This window comes from Acanthochromis polyacanthus, chromosome 13 (genome assembly GCF_021347895.1).
Source record: "Acanthochromis polyacanthus isolate Apoly-LR-REF ecotype Palm Island chromosome 13, KAUST_Apoly_ChrSc, whole genome shotgun sequence".
NCBI classification, from domain to species: domain Eukaryota; kingdom Metazoa; phylum Chordata; class Actinopteri; family Pomacentridae; genus Acanthochromis; species Acanthochromis polyacanthus.
Window position 1 is genome coordinate 31,232,967 of NC_067125.1, and position 26,782 is coordinate 31,259,748.

Sequence of the window (26,782 nt, forward strand, 5' to 3'; positions counted from 1 at the left end):
CAAAAAAAATCTAGCTTCAAGCATAATTGGAGGCTCTATGAATTGCTCTTAGCCTGACCCCTCCTCTGGGACTAATTTGCCTCAGGAGAGACACACAGAACCCTCCATCATGATAGAGTGGTGATTCTTCATGGGGATCTTTGTAGAACTTCAGTGACAATATGCACAAGGAACAGTCCCACTTTGTCTGCTGCTTCAGGAGACCCTCGAGACAGTAAGCACCCCTCCCAGACATGGCTACTGGAGGGGGCCCCCAGTTTCCCTAATGCAGACAGGTACTGGGGGCCAGCGTGTGAGAGGACTTCAGAGAGGCTATAAAGAAGGAGATTCGGTGGACCTCAAGGAGGTTCTGGCAAACTGACACCTCAGGAAGGGAAGGAAAGAGGACTCTAAGCAGCTCCTCAACCCGATTAGCACTTTCTCTGCTTCGGAAGCAGAGTCCGAAGATTCATTGGAAGCTTCACACATATTTGTGGTAGAGGGCGCCGAGGTAATCGAGAAACTCCTTGGTGGCGAGGCACCAGTTGTGGAGATTTGCCCAAAGATGTGAAAGGCTGGAGACATTGTTGGACTGTCCTCGATGACATGTCTCTTTAGTGTCACGTGGACATCAGGGTTGGTGCCTTCTGAGTGACAGATCGGAGCAAACTTTTATGACTGTGTCTCTCGAAGGACCCTGTGGGGAACGCTGTAGAAGTATGGGCTGTCGGGGTCATAGTTTCGAGCCATCCCGTCCTTGTACAACCAAAGTGAGAGCTCTTTTTGCATTCTCACCACAAAGTCAAACATGTTTCTTGTGGGTGTTGCACTCTGCAAGGGCTGGCTCGTGTCTCTGATCCAGATTGCAGTATTTCTGGACAGGATCTTAGGATCCAGACAGGATGAGGAGGGTGTTCAGTTTTAGGACCTCAGGATCGCATCCTTGCTGCAGAGTGGTAGTGTTGGCTCAGACCGTGACCTTCAGCATGCTCTGGAACTGTTTGCAGCCAAATGTGAAGCGGCTGGGATGTAACTCGGCTCCTCCAAGTCTGAGGTCATCATTCTCTCCCGGAAACCGGTGGATTGATCTCTCTGGGTTTGGAGGGAGTTGCTGTCAAAAGCAGAGTTTAAGTACTTGGGATCTTGTTCACCAGAAGCTTGTGGCAGCATGAGCTGCTATGAGGGCGTTGTACCAGACTGTTGTGATGAAGAGGAAGCTGAGCCCAGAAGGTGAAGCTCTTGATTTATCAGTCAATCTACATTAACTGTTACAATTTTCAACCTATTACAGTAAATTTGGTTTTAAATGAACAGTAGTCACTTTAATCATGAGGCATTTCTTCTAGTTCTGTGCCCTGAGATCACTTCAGTATATGCAGGTAAATACAGATATTGACAGCACCTTGTACATCTTCTGTTTCAGTATGAGCAGACATTGCATTGTTCCAAGGAACATGGAGACTATCTTGATGGAGGGCCAGAAGAAGAAGCTGCATGTTGCCAAGGGACTCATCCAGTCCACTGTAAGACGCCATGGCTGGCTGCTTTTGGAAAGTGATGGGATTAAAATAACTTCTCAAGTTTTGTGTTTCATTGGCAATAAAGCTGGTTCCATACCAAAGTCACAAGGTGGACTTTGCATAAAGTCAAGGTGTATATTTATGGAACCAGTGTAAAAGATTACCTTTAAGCTCCTATTCTAATGCATACGAGTGCATCTGGAAAAAAACAGAATATCCAGTTTGCTGTGTTCACAGCTCTGACAGTCAGACTCTCTGTCTCCAACATGAGCATTACTGTGCATTGCTTTGCAGCAAGCCAGTTGTCCCAGAGGAGGACATTCTCTTTTCTTTTTTTTTTTTTTACCACTCTGGACTGAAATTTTTCATGAGGCCAGACAGAGAAAGTTTGGCAGTTGGGTTGTATTTTACAATCTTCTTGAAACAGAGCTGATTTATCAGATTTCCTACATTGCTTCTGGAACCTGAAAGCAGCATAGAGAGTATTTAACTTAGGCGGAGATGAATGTCTCCAGTGTGCTGCGTTCAAGGCTCCATGGCTGTCAGATTCTCCATTCAAGGTGTCCAGTAGCTCGTACATGTTACATTCAAGAAAGATAAGAAAACCAATGTGCAATAAAAATACAAATTGTGCTGGTTAAAGGAATAAGGTGCTAGTGGTGACATGTACAGTAAAGGTGCAAGTTGTTGATTATTACAAAAACAGGTGCAAAATCAATGGTATTCACACTAACAAGAGAATATTAATGTTTTTGTGTTTGTCACAGTGAGTTCACCCCAACTGTTACATTTTAGTATTTAAAGCTGCTGTTTGTGCTGTCAGAAAATGTTCAGCTCTGTCAGTCTAATATGAGCTCTTCTGGCAGAACAGAGTACTACTGACTCTTTTCTTACAGCATGAGTGGACATCGCATAGTTCCCAGTGCTGAAATTCATTTCAATGCTGCCACCAAATACGCAGTGACCGTCCTGACTGAGGGTCTCAGGCAGGAGCTTCATGAGGCCACATCTGATCCACAGTAAGACTCCATGGCTGTTGGCATTTAAATAAAACTACGGCTATTCTTAAATCTCACACAGTCCGTCACCAGCTCCACTAGTACCACTAACACCATTATTATTTATCTCCGACAGCCTCTTGAAGCAACAGATCTTGCAAATGCTGTTACGTATGTTCTGAGTGTCCCTCCACATGTGCAGGTATGAGATTTTCTTTTTATTGTGCTTTATTTATTACCACATATTTTCAATTTGTGCCCTTTCCTTGTATAAATATCAGTTTACTTATAGTTAGAAAACATACCTGTTCTTTCAGATAGGAGACATTAAGGTGTATCCTGCGGAGCAGGAATTGTAGATTTGCACTATGCAAATCCTGAATTACTGACCTGAAAAATCCTTCATGTCCTGGAGATTTATATATATATATATATATATATATATATATATATATATATATATATATATATATATATATATATATATATGATAAAAATGGAGAGTGCCTGTATATAAATCTCCAGGCTTGTGCACAGTCCCTCCTACTCTCCCTGGCTATTCACAAACACTGAAATGACATCATACTGAACTACGTGTGTGTGCGCGTGTGCGTGCGCATGTGTTTGTGTTTCATTTATTTAAATTAAATCCAATACAACAGTGTAATTTCATCATCACAAATTGTAAAAGAGCACATCCCTATACAGACAATATTCAAGTCTTATTACATTTTTTTTTAAAGTCTTTTCAAGTTTTGTCCACTAGAGGTCACAAGCACATTAGATGTGTCTGAAATATAAAACAGGGTGGATGCTCATTTGTTGCTTGAAGAACGTCAGATTCCTCATTTTTCCTTAACATGTGAGAAACTTTCCCTTAAAATCTGGGTTTTTTGTTTTATTTCACTTCACACATTAGCTTTGCTGCTGTTAATCTGGTTTTGATGCTGTCGTGTAGAAAAAATATCTATAATCTGGCTGCAGACTCATCTCAGTCAGCAGGAAGTGAGCAAAATGCACATAGTAATAATATGTAAATTGTGTCATTAAAACACTCATTTATGATATGCAAAATGTTGTGTGGCAGTATGTGACGTCGTGTGTAAAGACAACAGAGTTCTCATGTGTAACACCAAGCTACTGTTCCCCTAAAATCACCAGAGTCTATTTTAGTGAATGACAGAACATGAGGAGGTTTTGATGACAGAAATCTGCTTTCAAGCTGTAAGAGAAGTTTCCGGTCCAGAGGACAGCCGAGGTTAGCAAGGGACTGTCAACCACCACCAACCAGCCCTCCCATGTTCATGAGCATCCATTCATGCACAACCTACATTTGTATAGATGCACAAATGTTGGCAAAGCACTTGACTCAGCATTTTCGGCGATGCGCACCGGACACAAAGGATCTCTTCCAGCACCAGGCTGCAGCTCCTCACACCCAAACAGAAAATGTGAGCCAGAGAAATGGGAGCAGTTTTTGCCATCTTTATATGGTTCCCGAGTTACCACTTGTAAAGTGTGAGACAAAAACAACCCAATAAGACCACAAATAGATCCAGAAAGACTGCAAAGACACTGAATGACTGCAAACAGAAACAAAACAATCATAAAATAAAAAGAAATGACAACAAATAGACTCAAAAAGACCACAAAGTGACCCAAATGGACACAGTATCATCACAAAGAGATAGAAAATGACCACAGAGATCCCAAATGACCAAAATACAATGGAAAATAACCATAAACACATACAGCACAAATGACCACAAAACAACAGATTAAAAATGAGTATGAACTAACTGCAAAGCAACACAGGATGTCTATAAAAGCACGCAAATGTCCTAAAACAGCCTAAAAATTATGATGAAACGTTACAAAATTACCACAACAAGATGCAGCAAGACCACAATAATAACCAAAAAGAAATGAAAAATGACCTCAGAGAAGGAGTAAGATGACAAATGGATGGAAAAGAGGTTCAAAATGGCCACAAAGCAATGCAAAATCATTGAGAAGAAAAATCAAGGGGATCACAAAAACACAAGAGAATGACTGCAAAACAAAGGGCAATGTCTAGAAATGGACATAAACGACTACAGAGAAGCAAAACTACAACAGGGACACAAAGCCACCACCAGGAGATATGAAATGACAACAGAGAGACCGGACAGTACCGTAAACAGATGCATAATAACCACAAAGCCACACACTATGATCATAATGAATCCAAAATGATCACAAAGAGATGCAGCAAACTCACAAGAAGACAAGAAAATGACTGCAGAATGAGGTAGAATGTCTACACAGACAAAGAGGTGCAAAATAGCACAACAAAACCACAAAGACATGCATAAAGATCACAAAGAGACAAGTAAATGTCTGCGAACACGATATGATGCCCATCAAAACAGCGCAAGATGACCACAATGCCGCAAAATGATCACAGAGACACTGAAAATGACCACAAACGGAAACAAAATAAACCCAAAACCATGCAGAAGGTTGAAAATAAACACAAAAAACCTGTTTTAAGGAGCCAGAAATGGCTTGCTTTAAGCAGAGCCTGCACTTCCTCTACCATCAGTCAATTTAACCTCTACAGGTCACTTTCTCCCAATCAATAAGTCCTCCTCTGCATCAGTGAACACAATGGATTATTGGATTCTTCACCTAATAGGACGTCACAGAGCGAGATGTGTGCTCATTACTATATTCTGCCCTGTACACAGATTCTGTATTCCTTTGTGTGTTTCTGCCTGACCAGAGCAGCCCTCGTCCTCTCAGATGTTCAAAGACATCACCGCAGTAGCAGGCCGAGGTCGAAACCCTAACACAACCCTGCACAGTGGGCATCCAGCCAATACAGGGAAGAGGCACCAGCTGCACGTATAGGTTTGGGAAATGCTCTTGAGTTCAATGAATTCATTTTTTGAAATGACCTTTTTCTCTTTTTTTATGACTTTACCAGGAACAACAGGAGCTTTATAGTGAGTTTCAGCTCACTGTTTGGATGTTTGCACTAGAAATTCACTCTCACCATTCGGCTCAGCTGTTTTCTGGGAAAATCTGTGGTGCACAAATGGACACCGATGGCAACAGACAACAGACAATAGTGGAGCATTTAGCAGCTAAACAGACAGGTACTTTGTCATGAAAGTGTTTGTCCAAATTCTTTTTGGATAGACAACGTATGAGCCCCTGAAAGAAGCTGTGTCTCTTCTGTTTGTACATTTAGTATGTGTAGTCATTTCGAGATTGCCTTATTTGATCAATATTTAGAGGTCTATAAAGGTGAAGAACATCTACAAACAGTGACATATTGAGGAGCAAAAACAGGTCTTTTCTTCTTTCTAATCTTGCTACTCATCTCATGATTCAAGTTATCTCATGACCTCACATTAATTAGATCAAAATTAATACAGAAAATGTGCATACCAAGAAAGAAGAAATTTGTATTTAACCTATGTATTATAAGCTATGGTGCAGAAGGAACAGCTAGGTAAAACTATTTGTTGACTTAAGTTGCGTTCATGATCTCATCTTCATAGTTTAAATCAGATTTCTACAGTGTTTCATGTCTTATTTAAGTTAAAATTGTTTTCTTAGAAAATGTGGCATGAATAAGAATACTTTCTACATCACAATCAATATTGTTTTAAAAAAAATAACCTACACTCCTCTCAATAGAGATGATGTGTACATAAACCCAAAGACTATTTTCAAAGGTCATAAATTTGAAGATGAAATGGAAAATTCGTGCCACTTCTTTCCTTCTCTCGCTCTGAGAAATGGCTTTTTCACACATCTGATTGTGTTAGCTGCTCTTCCATTTCAGTTAACTATCATGCACCAATGCCAAGCTCCTTTGAATATTTGGATGTCTTCCAAAAAATATCTGGGAACTTTAGCTGTGGCACGAAAGTCTGTATTGTTACATCACTCCCGCTGTTTGCAAGATCTACTAATGTGGTGCAACATTTCTGAGAATCTTCCTAAAGTGCACTTTACATGTGTCACATGTGATGGAGGTCTAAATTAGGCACACTGTACTTCCAAACCCACCTAGATAAATTCCTCTTATACAAGCTTGTGAGAGTCAGCTGACCTGGAGGATTTCAGCCTCTGCGCTGGGTCTTACAACCCTCATCGGTAAGAGGTGAAAGTAATGAGCACCTAAGCTGTGTGGGGAATGTGACCCTGCCTTAAACCACTCACAGGGGAGGCAGCCGTAAACCAAAGTCCTCAGCACCCTCAAACAAAAGAGCACAGTGCATAAACTGAGTGTTTTCTTGGCAGGCTTTATGCGCCTGCAGTATGGAAAGACATGGTGACAAAAACATAAATCAGGTTAATCAGGGTAGCATTAAGCTGCTGAGTTTTATAATTCTCATTTCCTTCTTTTAATTAAATGTTTCCAGCTGAGACCTTGAGCATTATATACTTTTATTCGCCAGCTACAAATTACCTGCTACCAAAGGAGAGAGCTAGATCTGCAATGTGCTTGCTAACTAGCACTCCCTCTCTTCCCATGATACTGCAGTATTTTACCTGAATTTATATAAATTTACACATTCATAAAGCTTGAACCAGTAGTTTGACATTGTAAGATATCTATATCTTGCCCAGTGTTACCTGAGAAGATTGCTACCCCTTTACCTGTAGTAAAAGTAAAGCTACTACTAGCATCCAGGTGCCTTAACTTAGCTTATTGAAGATTCTGCTAGCAGCACCTTTAAATCTCATTAATCAACAGATCCTAAACTAGCTATAAAGTTACTTAGATAGCCTTCATTTTCTCCTCATGAATTTGTCATATTTTATCTCTATATTATTTCAGGTATGCAAATTTTGAGGGAATAGTTTAACATTGTGGGACATACGTATTCGCTTTTTTTTTTTTTTTTTGCCAAGACTTGGGTGAGAAAACTGCTAATGCTCTCCTTAATGTTGAAAATGACGTTCCACTAGCAGCGTGTTAGCCTAGCATTACTAATTAAACACTGGGAATGGCCTGGCAACAAGCCTGGTGCTGTCAAAACATAATAAAGACTTTCAGGTGGTGCCAGGAACTCTCAGAAATTAAAACATCAGATTTCAGCAGCTTATTTCCTTTCAGGCTTGGTTAGCTAGCTTCATGATTAGCTTTCTTTCTCTGCTTATTCTATTGTCATAGTTTATCTGTAAATATATGACTGTAGGTATCTACAACGTTTAAGGGGAACAAATTCCCAAAGGTAGCAAAATCCTTCTAGCAGCAGTTCTAAATATCTAACTAACTAGCTAGCTAGAAAGCTACAGAATTTGGTTGTTAGCCAAACAGCAGGCTCTTCGCTGTACTTCATTTTTGTCTGCATTTATTTAATTTTTTTCAGTTATCTACAAATTTTGAAGGAATAGTTTAACACTGTGGGACACATTTACTCTATCCCCAAAAGTTAGATGAGACTATTTCAAGCTCTTCTTCTACTTTTAGATCATTTTTATTTCATCATTTCCTTTATTTTATCAACAGAAAAAAACTGAGGCACAGTGACATATTCAGAATCATTCCCATATTTTATTATTGAAATGCACAATAAGGTAATACAAGACATGCTTATCATATTACAACCATATCAAAATTTCTGTAATTTCTGTAACTTAAATGCAGAACCAGACAGGATTATGCTTTAAATATTTTAATGTAATTTCACGATGCACTTCTATCTGATTATCAGGAAGCAGCCTAGCCAACTTAGGTTGTGTTTTTTTTTTTTTTTTTGGCTTTTTCTGCCATGCCTGCACCACATGACTCATTGTTGTCTGTTCATCAGCCGTGCTTTCCTTCTCTTCTTCCTGGAGAATTGCGCTTTTGCTTTCTCAATAGATAGCTGAAGTGGACTCATGGCGGGCGCTGCCGAGGTGGTCATGAAGGGCTTTTCAGATCTGAGCTCTTTAGCGGAGGCAGCGTTGAATGTGGTGGTTGTAAATGTCACTGATTCAGTTTGTTTAAGGATGGAAACTGCATTGCTGAGAGCAGCAGCTTCCTTTCTTGGTTTTCTGTTCTGCCTGGCTGCCTGCCGGTGATGTTTTGTGCTGATAGTAGGGGCAGCCGTTGTAAAAAGCCTCCATTCACTGTGAGTTTCTACCGTTGCAGCAGTGCTTGCGTGGCTGTTCAGCGCAACACGAGTGTCCGGAGTCGTGAGAACAGGAAGCGCATTTTCAGAGCTCCTGTGAGAAAAAAGTCGGTTTTCACTTGGAGGAGGCACAACAATTTTCCTCCTCCTGTTTCTCAGTGCTCTGTCTTTGGACCTTTGTCTTTTCAAAACACTAAACGAAGAGTTCAGAGGCGTAATTTGGATCTTCCCTCCATAAACGTCCGGCCTGTGTGAAAGCTGGAGCTCTGTGGTGGGGATCGGCGGGATTGTGGGAGCAGCGGTGTGAGGGATCACTTTCAGATTGTCCACGTAGGAATTTTGCTGGACAACAGGCACAATGGGAGAAACTGAGCTGCCTTTCCTCCTTTTCTTCCTCCCCTCTCTGTCCTCTCTCTCCATTGACCTGTTTCTTTTGGCTTTGGAGATTACAATGGGGGTGCTGGCAGTGCTGACAACAGGTCGCTTTTGAGTGTCGCTGCCGAAGCTTGGTTGCTCAGGCTGTGCCGTTGGGGTTATGGTAATGATGGTGGGGATGGAGACGGCACTTAAGTTGTCAGTCATGTTCACTGGAAGCTCTTCAGAAGAAGGAAGAGGAGTGTTCTTGTCCTTCTTTCTCCTGCCCTTTCTTTGCCTTCTACCTTCATGTGGAGCCGCTGCTGTGCTTGTTGAGGGACTGATTTCTTTTGATGCTACATCAGTGTCTGACTGCGCTGGGCTCTTCTGGACGGTTGAAGGTGGTGTAATGGAAACCACCTCCTTCTCCATGGCTGGTTCATCTTTCATGACTTCATTGGAGGGTTCATCTTTTCCTACGAGCTCATATTCGCTGTCACCGACTTTGTTTGTGTTTCGACTTGGCTGGTCTTGTCCGTGTGACTCGCTGATGAAGTTTCTTAAAGCCTTGACTTCTTCTGATTTGCTGCCAGAAGGTGAAACCGCACCTCCTTCCTCTATTTTAACACCTGCCTCTGCTTTTTGCTTTCTCTTCCTCCCCTTTCCTTTCCTTTTTAGTTTTTTAGTGATTTTCTTCTTCTTTTTCCTCTTCTTCTTCTTCTCCGAGGTTTGCGCCTCGCCTCTATCGGACTCGGTGGTGGAGCTTTGGGACGTGGAGACGGTGGCGAGGACTTTGATGAAGTCCTCAGCGGCGGTGACGACGTTCCCGAGCGAGGGCTCTTCGGGGCCTGACATGGTAGACTGAGTTGCACTCTCCGGTTTCTCCTCTTTGTTGCTTTTCTTGGAATCTCTGGTCTTGGGAGGAGCCACGGTCAGGTCATCAATGACGTCAATACCTCCGAAGTCATACGGCACTGACTCGTGCAGCACAGCAATGGGGAGCTTCTCATATCGTTTACACCTGAGGGAACAGTGGAGAGGTGGTGAATTCAGATACCACCACAGCTCAGCATGTTGTAAATCTGCTTAAAAGTTTACACTGATACTTACATGCCATACCAGTGGCGCTCTGCACACTGCTCCTCGTAGATGAAGTCAAAGCAGGGAACCCCGATGACATTGAAAAACGCCTGACCAACAACCCTGGAGGACGTGTCATTGACTTTCCTGAGACAAGCTTTCAACCTGCAGGGAGGACAAAGGAATCATGCAAATGCAAAATGGAGCACAGCTTGATTTACAAGAAAACAAATCAGGTGCAGCCGTTGGATTTGAATGACAAAGACATGGACATATACTGCAGACGTTATATTTATTTGTAAGATCTTTACTATTATTTCTCAGTAAACTCCTATTTTAGATGACAGATCGGGCAGGCACAATTTTTCATACACACACCTTCCTTCATTTCTAAAAAAAAAAACCCTGCAGATCCCTGTCTTAAATGCTGGTCATTAAAATGGTTTGTTTTACAGCAAGATATTTAATAAAAAACTTACCATGTCTTTCTTGAAAAAAAATATTATGAACTGGTTGGAAAATCTTCACAGTAACATCAAAATGACTTAAATTCACTGACTTTAACAAGACATAATACATTCATTGCATCATTTTTGAAGAGAATACATTATCAGAACACTTCATTGTTCAGCCTGGTGTTTGCACAAGTTCTATACACAACATCAGATATCTGTAATCAATCTGATGCAGTTTTTTTATTGATTGGGCTGGTTCTTTAGAGAGCTGATGCACCATGTTACATTATGCAGTATATCATAATGTTTTCATTTTGTTATACTCTGCACTTTATTTCTTTCATCGGCCTCCCAGTATATTTGGCACAAATCAAAACGCAGCTGCCTTTTTAAAATCTCTCTCATGTAAACTTAACAATGCTCCAGTGAATGGTAATCTGAGATATGCAACAGAAACCCGTTTGTTCTTTATGGACGTGAGACTTGTCATTCGCACATCAGTTTAATAAAGTACTCACGCATTGTCACAGTCACAATGGCAGATGGAGTGCCACTTGAAGTTGGTGTGGCCGTACTTGGAGGAGAAGGCGTGGATGACATGAGGACAGTGGTCGTGAGTGCGGCAGCAGCTGTCAGTGTCCGCAAAGTCTCCTGCAAACGGCAGCAGATCACAGTTATGAATCGTGGCACACTTCCACAACTGATGGATTCAGTTTCAACCTACCCAGCTGGTTGTAGTTCTCTGCCATGTTACCGGCTCCACACCACAGAGTCCCAGGATAGGTGAAGCCCCTCTTGGTTCTTTTTAAGACCTGGTCCTTCTCTTCTGTGCGCTCTTTGAGCTCCCGGCACATCAGTTTGGCTTCATCCATGCGCGTAAAACGCATCTCCAGCTGCCACCCGGTTTTCTGCTCCTTCAGCCCTAACCTGCACTCCTGCAGGAACGACTTCACCTGGATATGGTTCACTGTGACGGAGCAGTTGACGAGCTTCCCGCCGGGAGTGACCACGGAGCGCACCACCTCGGCTCCGTCCGACACCTGGTAGAGGAAATTGTCCCCCAGGGTGGACATTTTTGCGCACACGGTGCCATTCAGCATGGAGAACATCTCTTTGCTCTCCTTCTCCGCGTCCAGAGCGCGGCTCAGGAAGTCGCCCTTGACGACGTTTCTGTCCAGGTAAGACAGAAAGACAAAGAAGACCGACCACATGATGCGGCGAGTGGCACTTTCAGCACCACGCGTAACGGAGACAGCTCCTCGCGGTTTTCCTGTGCGCTCGAGCAGCCCTCCCACTTTTAAGGCGAAGCGCAAGTGGTGCGATTATTAATACGATGAATGGCGACACTGGGAGGAGTCAGGATTAACCTCTTTAGACTGGGCAGCGTATCTTTATCTATTGTGCGCAGGTATCAGCGACACTTTATTATCCCCCTGAGGTGCGGAAACCTGCGGCAGGAGCACAGGGTGTTAATTTGAGGGACGTTCAGAGCTTCAACCTGCAGCATCTTTCACCGCAACCATAGAGATGACCGATAGTTACCTCTCAAACCCCCACCATCAGCTCAACCCCCCAGAAAGTGGAGATTTACTCTGGGAACACGCATGGAGGAGGATCTAGCGTGTCCCCGCTCCCCATGGTAACAGGGATGGGGTGATTGTGCCAACCCAGGAGATTGGACATCTTTCAAATGCCACAAAACAGCCGCTGAATCGGTGATGACCTAAATCACAATGTAGGGACAAAACTCTTTCATTGAGGAATGTGGAGAAAGGTTGGCGCAGTCGCACGCAAACAGCACTGACCAACTGAAGGGCCTCAGAGTGTGATTCAGACAAAACTCATTAAAATAATGGAGGGATCAGCTGACCGTTTGTCTTTAGTATCCAAAGCAGCTGACAGGATTCCCCTGTGAGCGAAAATAGTCCAAAATTAATGCTTCAAGTTGCTGTAAGGAGGTGTCGCTATATGGATTTTACCCCCTTTTTGTCGTGTATTATTAAAATATTATCTGTTTACATTGGATTCCATAATGTAAATGTGATAAACTAGTTAACTATTTAATCTTTAATCCAAATTCAGATTTCCCCCTAAAATACAGTATTCCCCCTAGACACTTAGCAGATTCAAACATGACAAAGACAGCCCAATTTCTTTTGTATTGTGCACACTATCCTGATTTAACACTGTTAGTTTACCTTTATGTTTCTTGGCAAAACCTTGTAAGATTCAGGTTTATAATAATGATAAATGACTACAGTGTTTGATATGTCTAACTTTGGTGAGAAAAGAAGGCAAGAGAGACAATCCACTGAGTGTTTTTCTATGATTTCACACAATTTTACTTTTTTTTGCTCATCAATATTGTTGTGTATGTGAACTTTATAAGCCTATTGAATCCTTAATACATCAGCTGTTGCAGTGTTTCAGTAAATACATGAAGATCTGTATCTAATGTGTGAGTCATTTTGACAATTTCTCACCAAAACTCCCATTCACAATTGATACACTGCAACGACCTCTGTGTCTGTGAACAAGTGACTTTTCCTCGGAGAAAAGAAAACCCTCTTGTCAGCTTGGGTTTCTAATCAGCCCAGTGTTTTGTCACATGGCTGGTCTTACTCTGAGAACCAGAGGCGGAGATCCAGCCTACTCAAGGCACTGAAATCGGATTGTTGGAAGGCGGAGAGAAATGATGTAAAATCACCAGAGGCAACATTCGACCAAACCTTGAGGAGAGGGAAAAAAAGAAAAGAAGGTTCTCATGAATTAAATTGGTCACTGCAGGAGGGATTTGAGAATTTTTTTAAAAAGGAGGCTGATAATCCTGCTGTTCACCGTGTGTTCATGTGGAGTCAACTAACACAAAGGGGTGAGGCAGAAAGCTGACACTGGGTGAAGCATGTATTGTATTGATTCCTGCTGAGTAAGACTCCTTTTATTTCTTCTCACCCATAGACTGTCAGCTGCAGAGCAGCGCCCCCTGGATGCGCTGAGGAATATCTGCAGAGTGCAACATGAGTCCTGCAAAGATAAGAGCCAATGCTTCTTCACTGTACGTCATCGTTTACACCACCATTGAAAAGTTTGGGGTCACTTGGAAATGTCTGTATTTTTCAATGAAGCTAACATTAAATTAATAGGAAATCCAGTATAGACATTGTTAATGTGGTAAATTACTATTTTAGCTGGAAACCACACATTTTTAATGGAATATCTCCATAGGGGTACAGAGGAACATTTCCAGCAACCATCACTCCTGTGTTCTAATGCTACATTGTGTTAGCTAATGGTGTTGAAAGGCTAATTGATGATTAAAAAACACTTGTGCAGTTATGTTAGCACATGAATGAAAGTGTGGAAAACATGAAATTGCCTGGGTGACCCCAAACTTTTGAACGTTAGTGTATATAATTTTAGTTTTTAACCCTCGTGTTGTCCTGAGGATCAAAATTGACTCGTTTTGAAGTTTGAAAATGTAGAAAAAAATATATATTTTCACTGTAAAACTTATTATGTCCACATTTTCACCTTTTTTTGGTGGGAAAAAAAGAAATGTTAAAAATGTTTCTTAAGAACATTCACATAAAATGCAAATCAAAATCCAACGAAATTCGCTGGATTTTGATTGATTTTTATGTGAATGTTCTTAAGAGAATATGAAAAGTTTTACTGATATACAGTATGTGTAATCACTTTAGATATTTTTAGTGTTTTTGGAAGATTTTTACTCATTTTTAACAAAATATTTACTAGAATGTTCTTGCCAAATTTAATTTTTTTTAAAAAAAAGTCAAACTTTTAAGGAATTATTGGAATTTTCTTCCTGAAGGTTTTGCAATTTTTCAGAAATTTGGAGATTTTTTTTGTAGAATTTTTAGATTTTCTTCAGACAAGGAAACAGTGTTTTTTGGTTTATTTATTTATTTATTTCATAGGGACAGTACATATTAATGAACACAAGTGTAAATATGCCAGATTATAGCCAAAGGCTAATTTCCATCTGTTGTCCCTGCCAGGTTGATGTAATGTGTCTCATAAAACATGAAATAAAAAGTTCTCAAATACAAGAGGACAAAGGAGGACAGAGGAATCACAAATCACAATAACAATAAAGAGAGACAATATGTAGGACAGACACAGTGAGACAAAACACAAGGACAATTTACATCCACAATACTCCATAGAAGATCAACCAAAGGATCCCCGCAAAGTCACCCAAACAAAGCAAAATATCACAGTAAATGGACTTTTTTAAAGTGTTTTGGTGCATTGCACACTTGCCCTAAGGTGCATTTAGTGGTGTACATACTAATAAATATAAATTATTTCAGTTGGTTTTTCAGTTGGTGCCTGTAAATGAGGACAACAGGAGGGTTAAGCATGTCTCTATAAGATTTCTCAGACTTTTAGAAGCTGCTCCTGCATCATTAGTAAGATTGTTGACTTCGTAAATAGTTTAATTGTGCACAAGAAAGCATTGCTGAGCAGCAGTCATTTGGTTCAAGGTACACATAAAACTGTGGGAAAGTGAAAGAGTTGCTGTTGGCAGAAAGTTGAACTCTCACTCTGGAGCTCAGCTTGAAGTCTCTTGCCTGAAACTGGGATGAAATTTCAGATATCAGTTTATGTAATAACAGTTCCAGTCAGAGAACTGGGAAATGTGCTGTGAATACAGTCAGATGGAGGGTCGTGTTTTTTCTGCAGTGAATGTGATCCCAATCTGAGCTTATTCAGATGTAGACCCTCCGGTGACAACAGCTCAGAGCAGCATTTATGATAACAGCCTGAGGCATGCATGAGAGCTGTATTAACATTTATATAGGATCTTTAGTCGTACTTCATTCAGTCCAGAGCTGTTGCTCAATTGTCATCTGGCGACTGCAGTTTCTGGTGCACAATTGGAGCTGATATGAGAATAGAACAAATGACCACTATTTCCTAAATCTATTGGTGAGAAATCCAGATTCACTAATTTGGCAGAAGTGTGTGAAAATGACAGATATTCAAGACCCCATATGGTGAAAATGTGTTTTCATTGTGTTTTGTGGTTGTTGTAAACTTGAAGATGTAGAGTAAAAGCTGTTCAGATATAAAGACATTCATAGTTCACATTCCTCAAGACCCCCCACTATTAGATAGTCTTCCAGCTCCACAAACCAGTAAGAGTTGTACTCAGCTGCTACGTTCCAACAGAGGAACCAATGCTCTGCCCCCAGGCTGCCAGCTGCTTCCAAGTGAGCCATTCAGAATTAATAGCTGCCTCACAGTCCAGACCAGATGTATGTAGTTTCTAGAGCTTCTTCTCCTTACGCTAAAATGATTCTACAACAAGTAACATACACCAAATATTCTACTGTTGGCTGCATGAGTGAATATCTTCATGCACTGAAAGCATCTGAGGAACTGAAGATCCAGTGGATTACTTTTGGTATTGTCAACACAACGATAGCATGGTTTGCAGCTAATGTGGCTAACGTTACTATTTGCAGTGATTGTATGACTGCCATTCAGACCTCTGTGGGAACATAAGACAGATGTGAAACCAATAAACAAGGACTGTGGGTGGGTTACAGTGTTTTCATGCTGCCTGTGGTTCAGTGAAACCTAAACTCAGCCAGTGTTTACGTCTCTTTGCTTCCCTCCTGCTCTCTGTGCTCACATGTACTGCATTGTATGACAGCCGAATTATCCATAAAACTGTTCTCATTTACAGATTTTTCTATTTATGCTGTTAGACAACAAACAAATATAGAAATAGTGACTGGAACGCAACCCATTAAGACTCCATGATAACCAGCAGTCACTTCACAGCCGTTTCCAGAAATCGGTCTTGATTATATAGTTAATGCACCATAGTAGTAAACTTTTGAATATTTAGCAGTAGAGGAAGTTATGGAATTGAACTGAATATTATAGTTAGCATTACAAAATGTGTTTTCATATACTTTGTCAAAGGATTACATTTTTTCACAAATCATAAATACTTAACAATTTCATGTGCAGGCAAGTGTCTTGTTCTTGTAGTCAGTCCTTTGTGTTTAAATTTCATTTCCCCACAGTCTAAAAAGTAACATTAACAAAGTTGATACTTAAACAAGTTAAACCATCCTTCACTTATCATTTCTGCTTTTATAATTCAGATGAATGCATTGCATTCAGGGGATCTGCTTTTGAGCTGTATTGTGCTTCAATGTCTGTTGGACAGTCACTTCCTGAAGGTTCAGCCTCTCCGTGGTTAATTTCTTCACGCTTCAGTAAAATTCATTGCAAGAGTATTGCTGCAATACATCAAAAGAAAAAAAACACTTTATTATGCCTGGCAAAATCTGTGGCAGTGATATTAAGAGTGCAGGATTTAAATAAAGATTTGATTTTTAATGTTCCCAGGCCAGTAAATACAAACATAAAATAAAAGTGCCATTTGCAAAAAAAAAAAGTTAAAAACAACCTTGGCCCCAAATGCAAATATTTGGCCTTGATTTTGAATGAGGGATCCTGCAAAGACTACACAGAGAATCCGTAGTTAGGTCCAGTGTTATTAACTGCCCCCTCCCACCCACCATTCACCCCGCTGGAACCTGAGAGGGGCGACTCTCTCATTCACAGAACAGTTTCCCTCTCTAACAGTGCAGACAGAACAGACAAGTGCTGTTCTTCAAATGGACGTGTTTGCTCTTCCTGAAGACAGGCGTAAAGGATGGTACCTATCTCTGATGGCCCCCAACATAAAAGGACCAGCTTTTGCCTGGCTGGACCCGTCCAGGCTCTACTGCAACTCCCAGGTTTGAAGAGAGGAATGATTTCCAGCAGGCTGTTGATACCGTTTCTGCTGTCTTCCTTCTCATTGAACAGTATAAACCTGATTGATAACTGCACACTTTTACTTGTAGTGTGTTTTGTTGTCATGTACACACTTTGCATTTTGTGCATTCACCCTCTTGGCACTTGACCCAGGCTCTTGAGGACTGCGTCAAAGACCTCATCGGCCCATTCCACAGCGACACCATTGATTTGGTTGCTGGGATAGATGCAATGGGATTCATTCTTGGTAAGAAAACAAACCAGTTTATCTTGAGAGGGAAAATAAAGCTTGAGCTGAGAGCTGTAACACTTTAAACTCATTTATTTTAGGAGGCTGTTTCTGTGCCTGTATGCGGGTCAGGAAACCTGACCCCTCAGGCAAAGATACTAAATTTAGATAATTTGACCCCCCTAAAATGCCTCTGTCACATGGCAATGACAATGTTTTCACGTGAATTTTTTGGATTCTGTTTCCCAGGGGCATCTGTCGCCACCACACTGGGAAAAGGCTTCCTGGCTATTCGTAAAGCGGGTCACCTGTGTGTCGCCACCCAAACCCAGAACTACACCGACTACACAGGCCGAGAAAAGACTATGGAAATAAGGCTGGATGTACTAAAACCAGGTCAATCTTCTTCTTGTTTAACCTTTAACCAAGTTGCATAGTTTCCTTGAGAGGAAGCATGTTTGGGCAGCTCAGGGACTTAAGGTTCACAAGACAGTTAAAAAAAATCACATTTCATTTCCATGAGAAGGATATTTTTGACTCACTTTATTTGTAGTTTATGTAAATTTCCAGGCTTTTATCTGGATCATTGTCATGCAAAACACAATACACCAAAACTCTGAACTTAAACTCCACCTATGGAGGTTAATGAGCTGAAGAAAAGTTTCAATCTATGCAAAAATGTAAATAACAGGCAGAATTTAAACATAGAAACTGAAATTCAAACTATAGCCAAAAATACTCAGTTTACGATCGCGTTACAAAAAAGCAGCAAAATGTCACATTTAAGACACTGAAACGACCAAATGTTTGGTGTTTTTGCTACAAAAATGACCAAAGCATGTAACTAATCATCAGAATGGTTACTGATTAACTATCAGAGTATCCCAAACCTGAAACAATGCATGAACCTCAGGAACACAAATTTCCTCAACTTCATGTCTATTTCTTTGTTGTAGTACAGCGCCGCCTGGTGTCTGTTGTAGTAAATTACATCTGAATAGGTTTACTACCATTATAAGTACAGTATTTTTACATTTGGTTTAGTTTTTGGTATTACATGTCACAAAACACAATTTGCAGCTGGACTTTAATTCCATTCACATTTAATGCAGATCATATATATTTTTAATACTAAGAATGGTTTAGACTTTAAGTCTTAAAGATCTGATAATTAACAGATAGTAAATGACAATATATCTGTTTACGGAGTTATTTTTGTGCATTTTTCAATCCGCATTTTTATTTACAGATACATTTTCTTTTAGATCCACTATATGCTATATTTGTTGTGATTACAAACTGCTCTTTTCCTTATTAAAATCTACTATTTTTCATTTAGTATTTTTCATTAACACTGTGGCTCTATGGGTCACGCTAACTGCACTGTCCACCTCAAGTACGTACAATATTATACGATAGAGAGAAGCCCAACACATTCAAAGATTCCCTTTGAAACAAGCTCTTTGGAGATGATGGGAGGAAAAAAACTCCCCTTTAATAGAAAGAAACTACTGGCAGAACCAGGCTTGTATGTCTGCCTTGCCTGGTTAGGGTGAGGGTAAAGGATAGCAGATAGAAATTAGACAAATAATGAATAACAGAACAAAAAACAGTGAGTCAGACATAGGAAGCACTTCATCTCTTTTGGCTAATACACGCAAAGCGACGTGTAGATGAGTTTGCTTATGATTAGTTGTTCTGGATGAAACTCCCTGAGCAGGTGGTCAATTTCTGTGTTTACTTGCAGTCAGCCTTAACAACAAACTTTGGCAATTTTTCATGCAGAATATGATAGATTGTTTTGTGCAACTCCTTGTTTCCTTGAATCTCTACAATAGATGGAGTGCAAAGTTAGCATGACCTATAAAGGAACATTAATGAGAAACACACCGGGTAAAATACACTTACAGTTCTCTGTATCATCATTAACTGTTGTCCTGTTTCATAAAAAATGTATTAGTACCATTGTCTACACGTATACAGCGTAAGCACAAATGAATAAAAGACTGCAGTAGTCAACATGTGTGTCCTGCTGCAGGTGTGAATGTGTTGTTAGTGGACCAGTGGATTGAGACTGGAGGCACCATGAAAGCTGCTATCCAGCTGGTAGAGATGCTGGGAGCTGTAGTCGTAGGTCAGTCAACACGCTAGCATCATCAGAACATACATGTAATGAAGCGAAACACTTCAGAGTAAGTCTGTCGCTGTTTGCTGCAGGTGTAGCGGCGCTGGCCATCGAGAACACTGAAGGAGGAAGGTGGATTAAAGACAATTACAAATTCTCTCACTGCATCCCAGAAGAGCTGCAGAGCCAAGTCGATGGGAAATATCTCGACTCCTTGAAAATCTTCAACAACTGAACAAGTAAACATGATTCCTTAGAAGTTCAGTGAAGAAGAAAAAGAAGACAGACATTTTATAAAACTTAAGATAATGCCTTATTTTGTAGAAATACAATTGAACCATTGTTTAACGAACCCTTTAAGCTTTAATATGATTTTAATAACTGAAAAACTTGATTTATGATGATTTATTTTCTCTTTCTTAATATATTTGTAAAATGCACCATTAGAAATTTTAAAGACAATAAATGCTGAATGTGCACTGCTTCAGGTTTCATATGAAATTGATTATCAGTTTCAGTCATTGATTTGATTGAAAACAAAAAAGTACCTTTGAAGCAGCTACATTACAAATGAGTCTAAAGCCATTGTTCCTGAAGCCCACATGAGTCAAACTATAAAACTAAATGCCCAAGAGATGATTAACAGGATAGAGAACAGGAACAATAATACTTTCTGGTCATTTTTCCCAAATTTTCGTACATCTTCAAGTGCTCACAGGTATTACTGGTCATAACTTGTAGAGAAGTAAGGGTCAAAAATACGTACTGCCTCAAACTAAGAGGTCAAAAACAAACAAAAAATGTTGAATTCATGACAAACCATTAAAGAAAAAACTAAGTACCAAGTAAAACAGTCATTTACACAAAACATATGACCCTATGAAGAAGAATCTTGACTGTAAAACAAACTACAGCAGCAGAACTGAAGATTGAATTCAAGCCCCCAAAGTAAAGTAAGAATCCGCTGTCGTTCTTTGGCGTGTTGACAGTAGCAGTCATTCAGTGTGTAACTCCTGTGTCATTCTGTAACTCCAGACGAGTTAAACTGAGCAACACCACAAGAATCTGCACCCATCCTGAGGAGGAAAAGCGTTTCTAGGCCAGGAAAAACTGAATTTAAAAGATGTCACGTCCCTCCTCCTCCTCCTCCTCCGACCACAGAAACCCTTCCCAGTGAGCTGGACAGCAGCCACGGCCATTTTCCGCTGAGAAAAATCCTCTTTTTGAGTCTGTAAACTGCTGCTTCCATCCTTACTGACAGCAGCCGGGTTGTTTCTTCTTAGACGCCGTGTACAGATTATTTGAAGTGCTGTTAATTCCTAAAAGAGAACCACAGATACCTGCTAAACTCCACAACAAACATGAAGGTTTTCATGATGAAGGATTGTTTGGACACTTACTGACGACGTCTCCGATTTGCCTCGATCCACTTTTCTCCAACTCTGCCAGAACGTTGGTCTCAAATGCCAACGAAGCAACTCGAAAGAAGAACTCTTTCACGTTTTCCCCTACGAGAGATGCAGATTTATCAGGGACTACATGGAAACTACTGCAGCACTCCAAGTCTTAATCATTTGGCTGTATTTAAATCCAAACACTCACCTGTCATCGATGAAACGGCCCAATACTCTGCGTGGATCTCTTTCGCTATTTTGAGGGCATCTTGTTCAATCTGGGAATACTGAGCAGGAGACTGAATGACAAATAGAAAGTACAATCAAACATCAATGGTAAACACAAATAGGCTGAAACTCAGTACTACTTTTATTGGCAATTAATAGGACAATTATTTTTTGTTAACTGACAAACTGTTTGGTCTGTGAAATCATAGAGGTGCTTATTAAAGTGCTCAAAGATCAGAAATCCAGCCTTGAGATTGCACATTTTGTCCAACCGGTGATCCAAAACGCCAACATAATGAGATTAATTTCACATTAGAAGAGGAAAAATAATAAATTCTCACTGTTACGCAATTGAAAATTGGGAATTTGTTCTATTTTTGCTCAAAACATGATTTTAAAAATATAAATCATTTAAAAATATCGCAATAATTTACTGCAAAAAAAACTATCTTGGAAGGCAAATTAACTTAATGATTCTTAATAGTAACAGTTCAAAAAAGGAAAAGGAAATATACATTTTTTAGGTTGCATGTGACCCTAGCCCCCTTGCCACCCTAATGAGGATAAAGCGGTGTATAGATAATGGATGGACGCTTCATGTGCTGTTACTCCTCATCAACTACATTACCCATAATTCAGCCTGCATACTTAGGGACCTAAAGTTTGGTTTGAGATCGAAAAGTATAACGTAAATTATGTTGCAGTAGCTGGGAATTTAACTGGACTAAAGTATCTAAAACTAAAATAATTACTTCAATAATAAATTTGACTTTTCCTTTCATTTTTAAACTCAAAAGGAAAACTAGCTTTGGTTAAAGCTTTTCTCTGTTTTAGATGACTGTAAACTGATACCATATCAATCTCTTCAGGTCAGATTGATACAGCAAAGACATTAAGAACCAAACAAATCCGTAAATATTCCTTACTGTCACAGCAAAAAGTAAAAGAGAAACTTTTAAAGCAATTAGTGACTTGAAATTTAGCCCAAGTGACCACACTAAATGAAGTACTGCAGCGTAAGTACAGTCAGTAATGTCTGAAAAATGCCAAAGTCTCCGTCACTTCCACCTCAACCACGAACACATTGGGGTTCAGTGAAGGAGGAGAAACATTCCTGAGGTTTGAGCCAGGACACGAGCACTTTGTGCTGCCGGCAGCAGTCCAAACAGTTCACATCTGACTCCAGTAAAGACAACAGAAATGTCCGCAGGCATGTCCACTGTAAACAGTCAAAGACGTACGCTCAGGTCTTTCTTTGTGCCCACGAGGAACAGCTGAACGCCGGTGGGGTCGTTCTCCTTCAAGGCGTCTTCCAGCCACTGCCTGCAGAAAGGAAAAGACGACGTTAAATCCACCAGCTGGGACGAAAAACCACCTTCACATAATCAATGATCTTACCTTGTATGACCCAAAGAGGCGACATCGTTTACATCAAACACGATAATCACAACTGAAAGAAAAGAAAATGTTTTGGTGTGTTTGCTGCTTTTCCCCTCCTTTAACAGTTTGTGCCTTGTTAAACAGGCTGTAAATGGAAGGACTGGTGGAAAACACAACTCACTCTGGGCTCCTCTGTAGTACGTAGACGCAATACACTTGAACCTCTCTTGGCCTGCAGTGTCCCAGCTGCAACACAGACAGAGAGCAGTGAGCAACATCACAACAAGCTGACTTCATATGCATGAAAATGTCCAGGTGAGACTTACAGCTGCAGGCTGAAAGGAACGCCCAGCACCTCAAAGCGCTCCATCTCAAAGTCAACGCCGATTGTTGCCTTGTAGTTCTTATCGAAGGCGTCTTTACAAAATCTAAAATGACAAAGTGAAGAACTTAGTAGTTCAGACACTTTTGATAAGATGGTCACTGTGCCAGATTAGACCAAAATAAAGTAATAAATTCATGCTGTGAGTTGGCCAAACACATGATGGAGCAGAACTAGATAACCAACCAATACGACCTGTTTAATGTCATCAGAAAGGATGAGCATGAAAACCAAAATGTAAACAATCAAAAGATGTGATTTATATTTGGAAACTGGTATCACCTGTGATAAAACCATTAGAACCAACCAAAAGTCTGACAATGTAATAGTACTTGTTATTTGACCCTGCAGAAGGCGTACTTACTGGAGATTCCCAACAATTCCACAATTCAAAGGCACTCTAACTCCTAGAACTGCCTCTACACATCCTAGACGACAAATGCTGACCGGTTAAACTGGGAAGTGTCATTTTTCTGCATTCTTGATGTTCTCGTCAAGTAGCTGTTTTCCCTAAAAATCATCATTAACCACCTAAAAATTATCATACAGGCATAAATAACAAAGCTCCACTGTTGTATTTCCCTTTTCACACTAATTTCCTACTCTTCAAAGGCCTAGAGTTATGTCCAGCAACTACAATTCGTTATTTTCCTGCATGTACTGAAGTATTTGTTGGATCAGTTATATAATGCTTAACCCCCCTGTCATCCTGCGGGTGAAAATTCACCTGTTTTAAAGTTTGAAAATGTGGGAATAAAGAAATGTAAAAAAAAAAGGTTTCTTTAATAACATTCACAAAAAAATCTAACAAAATCCAGCGAAATTCAATGGATTTTGGTTGATTTTTTTCTGAATGTTATTAAATATAAGTTTTACTGATGTATATGTAATCATTTTAGATATTTTGAGGATTTTTTTAAAAAAATATACAAAGATTTTCTTGCCAAATTTAGGTGATTTTATTTTTTTAATACAATTTTTAAGGGAAACTTTTATGATATTATTGGAATTTTCTTTCTTAAGGTTTTGCAAATTTTCCGAAATTTGGGGGACTTCTTTGCTGAATTTTTGAATTTTTTTTCAGACAAGGAAACGATATTTTTTGGTGCCCGTAAACAGGAGGGTTAAAACCAGAATGCAAACAGTTCATTAAGGAGGAACCACCTGAATAAAATAACAAATATACAGAATTATGTTTCTCTGAAGGAGGTTCCTGCTCCCGGAGTTATTTATTTCCCAGAAGTGTCTCTCACTCTGTGTTCACGCATTCAGAGACTGTGTTGAGTTTACCTATTAATGAGGCAGGTTTTCCCCACAGCCAGATCCCCCACCACGATGACCTTCGAGATTTTAAACCTGCTGAGGAACAAAAGAACAAGCAGCAAGTGAGTAAGAGTCACATAAAGCAGGCCTCATCCAGTAACATCGGGTTTATGTACTCGCCCCACGGTGCCGGTCCGCTGCTCCTGGCAGGCCGTCTTCACTTTGTTGTTGAAATCGTCTTTAGTGTGAAAAGCCGCCTCTTTTCTGAAAGGCTAAAGAGAGAAAACGGGTTTGTGAGGCTGTAAACTGTTTTAGCAAGACAAGAAGGTGACAGCAGTGTCTGACGTTACCTGAGGAAGCTGAGCGATGATTCGGTCCCGTCGGACAGGAGGAAGAACGCTCATGGCTGGAACTCGGGCAGACATAAAGCCTTGAGGGAAACAATCTGTTGACAAAAATGAAGGGAAGCATCAACAATCTGATATTTTAACCCATTCAAGCTGTCATTTCAAAATATTTAGACAGATTTTACAGTCCAGCAATCAAGCTTCATAAACAAAGATGATGAATGAAACTGAAAAATAGCCAACATAAAAGTGAATATATATTTTTTCTATTAGTCAATACATTAATCACTGGTGATTTTGGTAATCAGCTAAACATTTTTTGTCATTTTAAAGCAAAAACAGTCAAATGTTCTCTGGAAACAGCTCCGCAAATATGACTGTTTGCAGCTTTTATACGTTTAATATCATGTTATGAGTTGAACACAACAAGACAACAACAATCATTTAATCCAAAACACAAAAGGCATCAAATTTACAAGGATATATGAACCAGTAATCCTCCAATTTCTCAGTTAATGTCAAATATATCAACATTAAGTGAGAAATGTCTTGTTAGGACAATCCTACATGTCTGTCTGGACTCTGTAAAACTGTGAGCAACACTTTCCACCATTTTTTGTTACTTTATAAAAAGATTTAAGATTGACTACACCAAGTAAAACCGTTGTCTACCTAACCAAATATGAAAATAATGAATTAGTTGACAGTGTCTTGGGCCTTGTAGGTATGTTTAGACATTTATAATGACATTAAAACACAATTATGGATTTAAAATGTTATCTGTAAGGTTGACTACGATAATATATACACTCTTTTGAGTATAAGTGACCAAAATTCACCAGTTTGACTCCAGGAATGTGAATATTTTTAAGAATATATTTTGCGTTTTAGACTCTCAATGAAACAAAACTGGCTAAAAATATCAATTTGGATTCTCAGAAACAGAGATGACCATCTTTCACCGTTTTTACAGATTCATCATAAAGGTAGCTGACAGTATTAAATAGAAAACTCTTTTTCATAGCTAAACTAATGCAGACATTCAGTGTTTTGACTAAATTAAGCTCTACCTGTAAGATCTGTGTTTCAGGTGTTAGACTACCAGGCCACCAGGACATAGACTGTACCCTCAAGTGCCCATTAGTCTGCCCTTGTCAGTCAGACTTTAGGCTACAGTTTCCTAGAAATAGACGCAGCCAGGCAGAGACCAAACAACGCGGTAATGACACACAAAGTTAGTTCTCCGTGTAATTAGTCAGAGCCAGACAACTGTAATCAGCTACGATCCACTTACTGCGCGGATCTGATTTAATCCTATTGTTCATCAAAGCTCTGAAAAGAAGTCTAATTTACTAGATGTAATTTGGTGCGATAGAAAACTAAAACACATAGGCGAGTTGTTTTTAACAACATTCAACACCGAAATGCACTGAAAGAAGCCTTAAAGTGAGTTTTTAACAGAAACTCCGCTGCTAGTTACACAAAGTAAAGTTTAAACCGCAGCGTGTTTGAGATGTTTTATGATACCTCAGAGGCTCAGGAAGCTCTATCCACGTCTGTCCTCTTTGCTGCTTTATTCTTCCTGAAAAAGACGCTTCTTACAGCAAATCAAAGCAGCTCCGAACCATGCTACAAGAGAGAAAAGTGTTCGTGGAGCTGGAGTCGATCCGCGGAAGTTGAGGGGAGACTGCAGCTGCTGACTCAGTTCCCTGAAATTATCCTCCGTCCTCCCACAGATTATGTGTCGGTCCCTGCTGGAGAACCGGAGCAATGAGCAGGAATAACGGGAGAAACGAAGGCATACAACTCTGGTATTAAGATCTTACCTCATGAGTCACTTTAAAACACAGAAACTTGCCACTTACTTAAAATATTGACTTCTTCTGACTTTAGCTGTAACGTAACCGTTAGCTAGCACAAACCATCTATGGCACAGACCGAAATTAGTTAGGTTTTTGAAATGACTTAAATTCTACCAATTATTTTTGAATTGACAGAACTGGGACAAATCACACATTATAGAGATTATAACCATATTATCACTTATATTTAAATTCCTGCCATAAAAATAACACTAACTCACCAACCAATTAGTCTGAACTAGCAACAAATTCAAGCTAACTGGCTA

At 40.0% G+C, this 26,782-nt stretch overlaps 3 protein-coding genes across 4 annotated transcripts; 1 reads left to right on the plus strand and 2 right to left on the minus strand.

The window, feature by feature from the left end:
- Nucleotides 1–8,034: 8,034 nt before the first annotated feature.
- On the minus strand, nt 8,035–12,017 carry proca1 (protein interacting with cyclin A1). The gene is made up of 4 exons (XM_022196781.2): nt 11,227–12,017; nt 11,021–11,153; nt 10,078–10,212; nt 8,035–9,988 (listed from the first exon to the last, which is right to left on the minus strand). The coding sequence occupies exons 1-4, from the start codon at nt 11,711–11,713 to the stop codon at nt 8,290–8,292; spliced, it is 2,454 nt and encodes an 817-aa protein (XP_022052473.2). The 5' UTR covers nt 11,714–12,017; the 3' UTR covers nt 8,035–8,289.
- A 3,937-nt stretch (nt 12,018–15,954) lies between these two features.
- zgc:174895 (uncharacterized protein LOC100126024 homolog) lies at nt 15,955–20,143 on the plus strand. Its single transcript, XM_022196784.2, has 5 exons — nt 15,955–17,287; nt 17,460–17,553; nt 17,785–17,931; nt 19,574–19,669; nt 19,753–20,143. The coding sequence occupies exons 1-5, from the start codon at nt 17,165–17,167 to the stop codon at nt 19,893–19,895; spliced, it is 603 nt and encodes a 200-aa protein (XP_022052476.2). The 5' UTR covers nt 15,955–17,164; the 3' UTR covers nt 19,896–20,143.
- On the minus strand, nt 20,051–26,411 carry rab34a (RAB34, member RAS oncogene family a). 2 transcript variants are annotated; one of them, XM_051958279.1, is made up of 11 exons: nt 26,182–26,411; nt 24,658–24,752; nt 24,488–24,579; nt 24,335–24,403; nt 22,989–23,090; nt 22,844–22,908; nt 22,681–22,732; nt 22,524–22,605; nt 21,263–21,353; nt 21,061–21,168; nt 20,051–20,979 (listed from the first exon to the last, which is right to left on the minus strand). In XM_051958279.1, the coding sequence occupies exons 2-11, from the start codon at nt 24,730–24,732 to the stop codon at nt 20,912–20,914; spliced, it is 804 nt and encodes a 267-aa protein (XP_051814239.1). In that variant the 5' UTR covers nt 24,733–24,752; nt 26,182–26,411; the 3' UTR covers nt 20,051–20,911. The 2 variants fall into 2 exon arrangements, with proteins under 2 accessions (XP_051814239.1, XP_022052474.2); XM_022196782.2 differs by having other exon boundaries at nt 24,335–24,400; nt 26,182–26,410.
- Nucleotides 26,412–26,782: the final 371 nt, after the last annotated feature.

What these genes read in the sequence shown, in the direction of transcription:
- proca1 (XM_022196781.2), bottom strand. Translation starts at nt 11,713, where the DNA reads ATGTGGTCGGTCTTCTTTGTCTTTCTGTCTTACCTGGACAGAAACGTC. An exon ending in AGAGAACTACAACCAGCTGG is followed by an intron (nt 11,154 to 11,226) that starts GTAGGTTGAAAC and finishes TGCCGTTTGCAG; the next exon opens with GAGACTTTGCGGACACTGAC. An exon ending in CATTGTGACTGTGACAATGC is followed by an intron (nt 10,213 to 11,020) that starts GTGAGTACTTTA and finishes TCCTCCCTGCAG; the next exon opens with GTTGAAAGCTTGTCTCAGGA.
- zgc:174895 (XM_022196784.2), top strand. Translation starts at nt 17,165, where the DNA reads ATGGACGTGTTTGCTCTTCCTGAAGACAGGCGTAAAGGATGGTACCTA. An exon ending in TGCAATGGGATTCATTCTTG is followed by an intron (nt 17,554 to 17,784) that starts GTAAGAAAACAA and finishes TCTGTTTCCCAG; the next exon opens with GGGCATCTGTCGCCACCACA. An exon ending in GCTGGGAGCTGTAGTCGTAG is followed by an intron (nt 19,670 to 19,752) that starts GTCAGTCAACAC and finishes TGTTTGCTGCAG; the next exon opens with GTGTAGCGGCGCTGGCCATC.
- rab34a (XM_051958279.1), bottom strand. Translation starts at nt 24,732, where the DNA reads ATGTCTGCCCGAGTTCCAGCCATGAGCGTTCTTCCTCCTGTCCGACGG. An exon ending in GTACTACAGAGGAGCCCAGA is followed by an intron (nt 22,733 to 22,843) that starts GTGAGTTGTGTT and finishes CTTTTCTTTCAG; the next exon opens with TTGTGATTATCGTGTTTGAT. An exon ending in GCAAATCGGAGACGTCGTCA is followed by an intron (nt 20,980 to 21,060) that starts GTAAGTGTCCAA and finishes GTTCTCTTTTAG; the next exon opens with GAATTAACAGCACTTCAAAT.